General features: G+C 42.2%; 1 protein-coding gene across 1 annotated transcript in view; it reads right to left on the reverse strand.

Moving 5' to 3' along the window:
• Positions 1 to 5,297: 5,297 nt before the first annotated feature.
• SH2D4A (SH2 domain containing 4A) overlaps positions 5,298 to 11,216 on the reverse strand; it is a 78,686-nt gene continuing 72,767 nt past the window's right edge. Inside the window, exons 8-9 of the mRNA XM_023736699.1 lie at positions 6,367 to 6,587; positions 5,298 to 5,390 (exon numbers count right to left, since the gene is read on the reverse strand). Of these exons, the coding sequence (XP_023592467.1) occupies positions 5,298 to 5,390; positions 6,367 to 6,587 (314 nt within the window). The remainder of the gene's footprint in view (positions 5,391 to 6,366; positions 6,588 to 11,216) is intronic.

Below are 11,216 nucleotides of genomic sequence, written 5' to 3' on the forward strand. Positions count from 1 at the left end.
TCACTTTAACTTGAAATTAGATAAGTATAGTATTGCCGGGCAACTCCCTCCACCTCAGTCACTGTCACCCCCCCCCACCGCCACACACAGCTTCTACCCCACTGCCAACCCACTACCACACCACCCTCCATCTCCAATGTTTAAAAATGTGCAATAAACATCACCGGGCCTGCTAGAATGCTAAACCTCATTTAAAAATTTAAATACACACACAGACACAAATCACCCCTCAAATTCAAAGGCAGAAGGAAACATTTAACTTGTTTTCCTAGTCATCAGCCTTGAACAGAGTCACTTAAAAATCACACACAGAGTGTGGGGCTGTAAAGAGTGGTAGGGAATGGACTGGTTGGTGAGCTTTCTCTAGGATGCTGCCACACCATAGCGAACCCCCAAAAGATGAGGTGCTCACCATTTTGTTTGGTTGTGGAGGCAAAGTACTGTGGAGGGTTACCGGGATTTTGACTCAGCTGGTGGGAAGACTCCATAATTGAACTCCTTTCAGTTGAATAAAAATCAAAGTTGATTTGGGTTGACAAGGGCAGCAGGGGATTGCCTCCTCCCTGGTACCTGTCCGGCACTGGTGCACCTGACCTGTCCAGGAGAGAGGCGGGGTTAATCCCAAAGGGGCCTGGGCTTATAACAAGTGTTCTGGTCAAAAAGGGAGGCAAATACTTGGGAATTTGTGATCAAGAGTCCTAGAGGACCTGAATTAATGTGTCAATGGCCAATTTTGGAATAAAGACTGGTTACTCCTAACTCATGGGTTGTCAGAGTCAGACATTAGAAAATGCCCCCTCTATGTCATTCCAAATCCAAACTAAGTGAGCGTTTCTCTGCAGTTGAAAGCTTGCTAATGTATTGTGGATTCATTGTTGTATCTCTTACTCTTGAAAGCTTTCCCTTCTCTCCCTAAAAGTCATCCCAGAAACTCTAGGAAATTGTTCATTAGGATACACAGTTCATCAGTTACAGAAACTGAGTTAATAAAGGGGGAGCATGGAGCTCAAGGTTCCTGGTTTCACTGGACCCTTGGTTCACTAGGAATCATTACCATTTACGGGGAGATTTTCATATACCAGGCACTTAACATTTCTTTTCTAGTTCTCAGAACCCAGTGAGGTGACTATTAGTAGCTCCTGTTTTAAAGATGAAGAAGCTGAAGCTCAGAGAAGTTTAGGAATATTTTTCCTTTAAGTTTACACGCAGCTAGTTAATGGTATAGCTAGGATTCAAACCCAAGCCTGCTGGGCTTTCTTTCTACTATATCAAGCTACCTCATTATCAACTATTAGTTTTACCACATACTAAAAAGAGGGCACTTTTATCATTTAAGCTTCCTGATAGTTTTCAATCTGGGGCAGCAATAGGGAGTGTCATGGATTGAATTGTGTCCCCCAAAAATGTGTCAATTGGTTGGGCCATGATTCTTAGTATTGTGTGACTGTCCACCATTTTGTCATCCGATGTGATTTTCCTATGTATTGTAAATCCTGACTCTATGATGTTAATGAGGGGCAATGGGCAGCAGTTGTGTTGATGAGGCAGGACTCAATCTAAGGGATTGGATTATGTCTTGAGCCTGTTTCTTTTGGGATATAAAAGAGAGAGGCGAGCAGAGAGACGGGGGACCTCATACCACCACGAGAGCAGTGCAGGGAGCAGAGTGCATCTTTTGGACCCGGGGTTCCTGTGAGAAGCTCCTGGTCCAGTGGAGGATTGATAAGAAGGACCTTCCTCCAGAGCCAACAGAGAAAGAAAGCCTTTTCCTGGAGCTGATGCCCTGAATTTGGACTTCTAGCCTACTGTGAGGAAATAAATTTCTCTTTGTTAAAGCCATCCACTTATGGTATATCTGTTATATCAGCACTAGATAACTAAGACAGGGAGATAAGGAAATAAACACGAAATGTAATAATAGGACTTAAATCCCCCAGTGAAGGCAGTGAAGAGCAGAATCCAAATTGACAAAATTTAATCTATGCTGTGAAAAGGGAGAGATGAGAACATCTCCTAAAATGCAAAGGAAAAAGATGGAGAGATGAAAACAATGATGGGATTACAAAAATGGAAAGCAAAGAAGAGAAATTGAAGTGAGAATTATTAGCTACTCCTGAGGAAGAGAAAATCACAATTCAAACAGAAGTATCATTCAAAGATATAACTGAAGAAAACTTACGTGCTGTATAAAGATCTGTGCAATGCAACCTGAAGCAAAGGATTTACCAGGTTCTTGACAAGAACGAATGCAAAGACACATCCAAGCATATCATATAAATCAATTTTGTGTCTTCTCTGTGCACCAAATGGCAGGAGTACCAAGGTATGTATGTGTGAGGGCTATAAAAAAATGTTTGGACTCGTGCTGCCTTTACAGAAGGTGGCAATTGCAAAAATTTAGACCATGACTTTTTTTTTTTTTAAATCTAATAGTAGATTTCATGCCACATTAGCACGTCATTACTTTACACTAAACGGATGGTTAATTCCAAAGCTTTAGCTTGGCGAGGCAATTTTTGGTACAAATGCCCCTGAGATATTTTTGGTGGCCTGCCCATCCTCTATCTTTACTACCCCCCCCCCTTTTTTTTTAATCCCTTTTCTTCTTAATTGTCCCAGTGTTTTTCCTCTTCTTGATGTAAGGTTTGAGCCTCTCAATAACACTTCTTGACATTGTTTACCACTGCTGGAGGCACTGAGGGTGACAAAATAACATTCTTGTGCATCCTACTGCAGCAGTGCAGGGGAGGAACCCAGAACCAGGAGGCTTACAGGTGACCTGATGGGGTTGGGTGGGTATGTGAGGGTCTGCCAATATGGAAGTAGCAGCCAGAAAATCTGGGGTGACTGTAAGAGGGAGATCACCAAGAGGGAATTGAGAGAGAGAAGAATCAACATGGGAATTGAGAGAGAGAAGAATCAACATGGGCGGGGATTGACAGTTGGGCACAGTCCCAAAGAGGCAGGTGATGAGAGTTCCTGGTGCTGGGAACCTACTCAGTAGGAAACACAGGGTAACATCGCAGACCAAGAAACCTTGAGCAAGAAGGGAGCTGGACTTGTTGAGACAACAGAAAAAAAAAGGAGCAAGGCTAGGGTTCGAACATCCTCACTTCAGGCCACAACTAGGTCAGACATAGGCAAGACTGAGATGAAAGCATAGATGGGATGAGAATCTGGACCCCATCAACCCTGATTAGTTGTAATCAACTTCTGAATTCTGTAAAACATTCTCCATTTTAAGAACTTCAAGTATTATTCCTGGCCATCATTTCATCGAATACTAAACAGTTTATTTCTCTGAGTATCAATAACTAACAGGTCAAAATAGTAAAGAATTCAAATATGCTCCCGTCTTTGTCATATTAAGTTAGTTCAGTATGGTTATTTCCTGTTTTCTGAATTTTTCTTCTGTAGGATGTCTCTTAGTGTATTTATATCTTAATATGATCATACTTATTTCCTCCAAAATAATTTAGGCAGAGGGTGATGTCTGAATCTTACATGTATTCAAAATTATTAGTGACTGTAGGGTACTTTTCTATTCATTCCAATAAGTAATAGAACCACAATCATAAGGTCTCAGAGCTGCAAGAGACCTTAATAAAGAACACCTGGTTAAAATGCCTTCATTTTTGCAGAAGAGAAAATTGAGGCTCAGAGAGGTAAAGTGACCTGTCCGAGATCACACAGCTAAAGGTGGGAAGAGATGGGAAGAGAATCCAACTTTCTGACTTCCAGCCCTGTGCTATTTCTGCTATTCTATAATGCCATGACTGCTGAATCATAGTTACAAACAGAAGCTAAGAAACAGATTCTTATCGTAATAGTTTAACAATATGAACCACATGGAAAATTTCAAGACACACTTAATGATGATCTATATTTAAAAGCTTTCTCATTAAAACGCGCACAGTGTCCTCTTCCTCTGATTACATTTTACATTGTCAATGAGTATTTTACACAACCGACAACCTCATGAACAGAAGAATGACATATGAGTTTATCTTTAAGAGGCATTTTAAAAGAATGCTGACATGGGGAGTTAGGTCTGAAGTACACAGAAATCTCCATCTTCCCAGAAAAGACAATCTCGAGTGACTCAGAGCCTCCTGGGTCACTGCCCAAGACCACCCCCCTTGGTAGGACTGGCCTGAGAGTTGCTGGAAGGGGCCGTGTCTGCAGTGGGACAAAGACCCAACTGAACATAAATATGTCCTAGAGCTAAACTGGACCCTGGTGGTGCAGCAGTTAAGAGCTTGGTTGCTAACCAAAAGGTTGGCAGTTTGAATCCACCAGCCACTCCTTAGAAACCCTATGGGGCAGTTCTACTCTGTCCTACAGGGTTGCTATGAGTCTGAATTGACTCGATGGCAACCAGTTTAGAGCTAAACAGAGTTGGGAAGTTACTCTCATCTCCCTTTTTCACTTCATTTTGAGAAGGGTGAACATACGTCAAGAAATGGGTACACAGTGCACGTCAGGTTCCATAATTACATAAAGTAGTATCCAAACAGCTTGATGAGTCTGTTCTTGATTCTGCAGCACTAATAAGTAGCACCTTATGTGTGCATGTGCTCTACCCTTCTTGCCGCACCCCTGGACACAGCACAAAGTAGGCAGGGCGAGCAAGGGTTGCCCCCTTCTCCAGAAGGAGCAAACAAACTCATGGATGCTTGCTGACATTCCCACACGCCGTATGTATTTTTGCCTCTCACCCACATTTGAAAACTTCTTGTTCAATTTACATTTGCAACTTCTGTTTTTCTATTTCTCTTACATCCTGGCTCCAACATGCACAATCACTGGCGTATGCTCTGGGGATCATCTCGGCCATCAGAAAAGGCTCTTTTGCCAGCAGTCCAATGCCTTTATATAAACAGGACCCTGAGACCTTTGGGATGATGCAAAGAGAGAATGTAGAGGTCAGAAAACGGTTCACACAAGCTACTTAATTGAGGTGCTTGAAATACCTTCATTCCTAAAAGGCTTCAATTTTCTGTCTGTTTTATAGACATCATTACAGTTGCATCTTTCATGTTAGCTAGCTGCTGAAATTGGGAATCTTCTCCCTCTACTTTTGGAGTACAGATGATGCAGAGGTAATTTTTACTTAACATTAAACTCCAGAGTTTGTGCAGAAGAGAGCTCTCAATAAGGACTCCGAGGATACTTTCAGTTGATCAGTATTGGCTCTGCTGCAGAGCGATTTTGGCTTCACACACAAATGTCCCTTTCACAAGTGTTTGTCCAGGAAAGCCCAGCTGGAAGGTACAGGATGATATAGATGGAGTCTGTCACTCAAAGAGCTCCAGGTAGTCGGGTAGCTGGTCCTGCTGCCCACAGGGGTAAAGGAGGAGCTCTTTCCCCAGGGAAGTTACGGGTTCCACCTGTTAATCACAAGGCACAGTGTCAGGCTGGGTGTGGGGTTGGCAGATAGTTGAAATAGTATAAATAATAGTAATATGGCCTTCCTCCCTCCTCAGACAACGTTACTCCCTGCATACCCTTGATTTACACTAAACTTTATTGTTGTCTGACAATCTTTTTTAAAGTTGTGCTTTAAGTGAAAGTTTACAATTCAAGTTAATTTCTCATACAAAAACTTACAGGCACATTGTTATGTGACCCTAATTGCTCTCCCTATACTGTGACAGCACACTCCTCCTTTGCGTTCCGGATTTCCCGTGTCCACTCAACCAGCTCCTGACCCTCTCTGCCTTCTCCTCTGGCCTCCGGACAGGAGCTGCCCATTTAGTCTCATGTATCTACTTGAGCTAAGAAGCACACTCTTCATGAGTATCATTTTATGTCCCATAGTCCAGTCTAATCTTTGTCTGAAGAGTTGGCCTCAGGAATTGTTTTAGTTCTGGGTTGACAGAGACTCAGGTGCCATGTCTTCCGGGGTCCCTCTGGTCTCAAACCATTAAGTCTGGTCTTTTTACTAGAATATGAGTTCTGCACACCACTTTTCTCCTGCTCCGTCAAGGACTCTGTTATGTTTCCTGTGGTGTCTGACAATCTTAAAAGAGATTTTTCTCACTCCCAAGCTCCCATATATACCTGTACCCTCCTGGGCTCAAGTTCTATCTCAAGACTATTTTCAAGAAGGATTGATGTGTGCATAGATTTTTTAGCTTCTCCTGTATTCTCTGTCTCTGTGGGGTCTCCCTACATATTTTATGAGGAACTAGGTTCTATGATAAAAGAAATGCAATTAAGAATTCTGATTATCAGGAGGAATTATCAAAGACGAATTCCACCGTTACTTGTCTCCATCTTTTTTGTTATAATTGCCTTTCATTGTTAGAGTTGCTAACAGGACAATTAATTCACAAAGCAAATTAATTTTGTAAATCGTTTTACCTTGTGATATTCCACCAAATCTGCCAGAGTGGCATGCTGCAGCTGGTCCACACCCAAGAAGCTGTAAGAGTCCGCAGAGGCATCTATGAGGAAATGTTTACAGCCGTCCTTGGATGCATAGGATAGGACGTAGCCTTTGATCCTTTCACTGACTCGGATCAGAAAACTGCCCGGCACACCTGTGCTCAGAAGTTCATTTGCTCTGTTTAGTGTGAGAATTCCTGTGGGAAAGAAAGGCAGGTATTTCAGCCAAATCATTTTCAAAATTCTCCTCAGTGAATATAGCTACATGAATAAAGTTTAGCAAAAAACGAGAGCAAGGTTAAGTCCATCTTGAGGTCTTAGCAAAATATCATCCATCTTCTGAAACTTGGTACTTGAACATGGGTAGGTTATATAAGCAAATGAATGGTATAATAAGAGCTTAAATGTTTAACCTTCTTAAGAAGAATAAATCGCCATGCATACACATTTATAACAACAGAGATGTTACAAGGCTTCAGAGGGTCTGGCAGGACCCCTTGGCAGTCACACGGGGGAGTGTTAGGTCTGGAAGAGGAATTAAAGACCCTCCCTCAGGCCAACTCAGTTTACTGTTGAGGGCTCTCAGGCCTGGGGGATGACTTGACTTGTTCTAGAACAGAGGCTCTCAACCAGAGCAATATCTGGAGGCTTTTGGTTGTCATGGATGGGGAGTGCTGCTGGCATCTAGTGGGTGGAGGCCAGGGATGTTAAACATCCTACAGTGCACAGGACAGCCCCCCACAACAAAGAACCATCTGGCCTAAAATGTAAACAGTTCTGAGGCTGAGAAATCCTGCTAGGTGGTTCAGCAAGTTAGCAATAAAATCAGGTCTCCAAAGTGCCTTCCACTATAGCTACTCCAAATGATGCTCCACTGACACCTAAAGTAATATACACATACATATACACATACATGGAAACTCTGGTAGCATAGTGGTTAAGAGCCACGGCTGCTAACCAAAAGGTTGGCAGTTCGAATCCACCAGGCACTCCTTGGAAACCCTATGGGACAGTTCTACTCTGTTGGAATCAACTCAATGGCAGTGAATTTGTTTTGTTTTTTTTGTTTTTTTATACACATATGTATATAGGCACACACATACACGTGCATATACACACACGTGCATATATATACATGCAGGTGTGTGTATCACACTTTTCAACATGATTCCATTTTTGTCGTTTAATCCTCAACTCTAAAATAAGAAGAGCTGATATAATATTTTATAGATGAGAAAACTGAGATAGAAAATGTAAGTGACCAAGGTTACAGAATTAGTGATGATTTCAGGTCTCGTGTCTCCCACTCTAGTGGTTTGTTTTGTTTTTCACCTCCTTGGGCTCATGAAATTTTCCCAAAATTGGCTGAAAATAAAATATGGGTATTTATTTCACAAAGAGGAATTCATTTCTCACATGGGCATGTAAATGTAGTGTGTGTGTATATATGTTTATGCATATTCAGAGCTATGTGAATATGTATATATACGCGCAGTGGTTAAGAGCTCTGCTGCTAACCAAAAGGTCAGCAGTTCAAATCCACCAGCTGCTCCCTGGAAACCCTGTGGGGCAGTTCCTCTCTGTCCTACAGGGTCACTATGAGTCGGAATCAACGGCAACGTGATTGGTTGTGGTTATATGTGTGTGCACATAAATAATTTAAATGTCTCATGAATTCACATCTCAATTCAGACTAATCTTCTCCCCAGTTAGTCCGAAGTAATGAGGTTTGATTCATGTTCCAAATTTCCCTTCTTATTCCTATTATAATCCTTCAGATGAATACATAATGTTGTAAAAGGTATAGAAAGTGCACAAACACATCTTGGAAAGACAGCAAAGTTGCTGCATTCCTCAGCAAGCTCTGATTTGGGAGGGAGGAAGTGTTCTCCTAGTGTCCTTTCTCATTTCAGCAGACAGAAAGAAGCTCTTGCCTTTTCCTGCTCCACAATTAGCTCCCTGTTGATACTCAGTGCCATTTCATTAGAAGAAAAAAATCCCTCCTAGTAAAAAGGCCTTGGGTTATCATAGCCCTTAAGCCTTTGTCTTAGTTATCTAGTGTTCCTATAACAGAAATACCAGAAGTGGGTGACTTTAACAAACAAATTTATTTTCTCACAGTTTCAGAGGCTAGAAGTCCAAATTCAGGGTGCCGGTTCTAGGGGAAGGCTTTTTCTGTCAGCTCTGGGGGAAGGTCCCTGTCTCTTCAGTTTCTGCTTCCTGGTTCCCTGGAGATCTCCATGTGGCTTGGCATCAATCTTCCCTCATCTTTGCTTTTCTTGCTTATTTAATCTCTTTTATATCTCAAAAGAGATTGATTTAAAACACACCCTATACTAATCCTGTCTCATTAACATAACAAAGACAACCCATTCCCAAATGGGATTATAATGACAGGCATAGAAGTTAGGATTTACAACACATATTTTGGGGGGGAGGGGGACATAATTCAATCCAGAACAGTCTTGTTCTCAGTAAAGTTAATCGATAATCAAATCCTAACTATCTCAGATGAAATGTAACAGAAAACTATTTTTCTTTTCTGTAAACAGACCTTTAATGAGGGGCAGATTAAAAAAACTCTTCTCCCCAGCCCAAGATCAACCAACCAGTCCTTCTCATGTCTTCTCTTCTCACACCTTCCCTGAAGCTGAGTCCCAGTGCATATGAGGGCCAACCACTGTGATGTGCTGCGTGGTGAGAATCTGGGCGGTGGGTGAACAATTCTGGCAGGCCCCCCCACTCACAGACAGGAAAGACTCCTGAATGGAAGAGGGCCTTGGGCTCTCTTCTGGGGCTCCAGTTCTTTCCTCTTGGTACTCAACAGTACAGACGCATACCCCTATGTGTCATATCCTGTTGCTCTTTGGCCCTTTCCCTGATATGATCAATCTACTGGAAACTGTAGGTGTAGCTGATACTGAGTGAACCTCTTGGCTCAGATGGTGCCCTACCCACTTTATGTGATGCCTGTGTAAGCTCCAACAGATAAGGCCTGCTGCTTTTGACTGTCCAGTTTACTTTCTAAATATCATACCTGGTCCCATTGATATATTACAGATGACAACCAGAAGTTGAAGCAAGGCAACAACACGTAACCAGCCTACTCGGGGACTACAAACGACAGAGGTTCAAAGACACTATATTACAATTGTCTATGAAACCAGGGATATTTTTCACTGACACCGAAGGTCCCCTTCAGAACCAAGGGGCTGACCAACCATGAATGAAGGAGAAAAAGCATTCTGGAAAAAGATTTCTCTCTCATCCCAGACTTACTGACAGCCTAACTCTGAAATGCCAAGTTACTTCAACAAATGGGACAGATGTTATAATTTATAACATCTGGATGCTTTTCAGATGGATTTGGAGTTTGAAAACGAAGGCTATTCTGGAAAATTATAACTAAATCTAGGTTAAGGTCAATTTTTTCTAAAATCAGGTCATATAATAGCTGTAATCAAATTGCCTGAGAGCTTCTTCACCTCTGTAATCATTACCCATTACATGCAGATCTTGGTACTAATCTCCTTAAAAATCATGACACAATAAAATGATTTTGTGGCAAATCACAGGTCATAATGGAGATTCCTTGGACACAGTGATAATGAGGGCAGGTTGAGAAAGTAAGTAGTATGAAGACTAAGCTTTGAATGACGCAAGAGGGTAGTTTTTCTGTCTTTGTTCTTTTTGCTTTACGAGAGTTATTATTCCTTAAGAGCACACTCTATTGGTGCACCTAAAGATACAGATAGATGTTCAATTTGTCATAAGTCCATCAAGGGCAGTGGATACATTCAGGGTGGCTTGGCTGTGATCATCGCCAAACAGTGAGCTTGGCCTGCGTGGGTAGGGCATTCTTGAATGCTAACTCAAAATCCAGTGGCAGATATTAATCACTGCTGGAGTTGGGCAATCTCCTTACAATACTTTTCATCCCCTGATTTGCCACTTGCACAACTCTAAGAATTCTGAGGCAGTGCTCTTCATCCCAATCCCCCTAAAGGCCAGGCACATCCATGCTGTCTCCCTCTGACCAGCTATCTTCACACACATAAGAACCAAACATACATATTAAGGGTCAGAGGAAGATTTCTGTGCCAGTGAAAAAGGATAAATAAATAATTATGTCATCAATTTTTAAAATGAACCAAGTCTCCACCTGGGTAATGGTATGCTTATTTTACATTGTAATCCACAGAGGGCTGGCAGGAGTAGCAGAATAATGGCGGTCCAGGAGAAAGCAGATGTCACTGAGCGAGGTCTTACTAGATGGCACCTGGCTCTGAAAAGCCTGGGACAGATATGGGCTAACTCCTGAGGCCTGAACATCCAGGCACAGAAGATGACAACAGCTGTAGTTGAGGCTGAGCAGAAAAAAAAGTCTTACTCCTCTCTCTGCATGACTCCAGAGGTCCCCATTCAACAATGCTGTTTAGCAGAACTTTCCGTGATGATGGAGATGTTGTCTTCGCTGTCCCTATGACAGCCACTAGTCACATGATGGCCGATGGGCACTTGAATGTGGCTAGTGTGACTGATGAGCTCAATCTTTAATTTTATTTAACTTCAGTGAATTTAAATGGACACATACGTCTAATGGCTACTGTACTGGACAGTGCACTCTGAACCTCCCTAGACTGAGTATTTGGTCCAAGACAGGCCTAGGAGAACCATTTTTTGCACAGGAGAAAGTAAATAGCACTCAAGAGACCTGAAATAACTCAGAAACCCTAGCAGGACCCCAGGTGGAAATCCAAATCACAGGGACTCTTGCTCCACATTAGAAGGGCAGTTCAGTGCAATGGAGAACTCTTGACATTCTC

This window comes from Trichechus manatus, unplaced genomic scaffold (assembly GCF_000243295.1).
Source record: "Trichechus manatus latirostris isolate Lorelei unplaced genomic scaffold, TriManLat1.0 scaffold00090, whole genome shotgun sequence".
NCBI classification, from domain to species: Eukaryota; Metazoa; Chordata; class Mammalia; order Sirenia; family Trichechidae; genus Trichechus; species Trichechus manatus.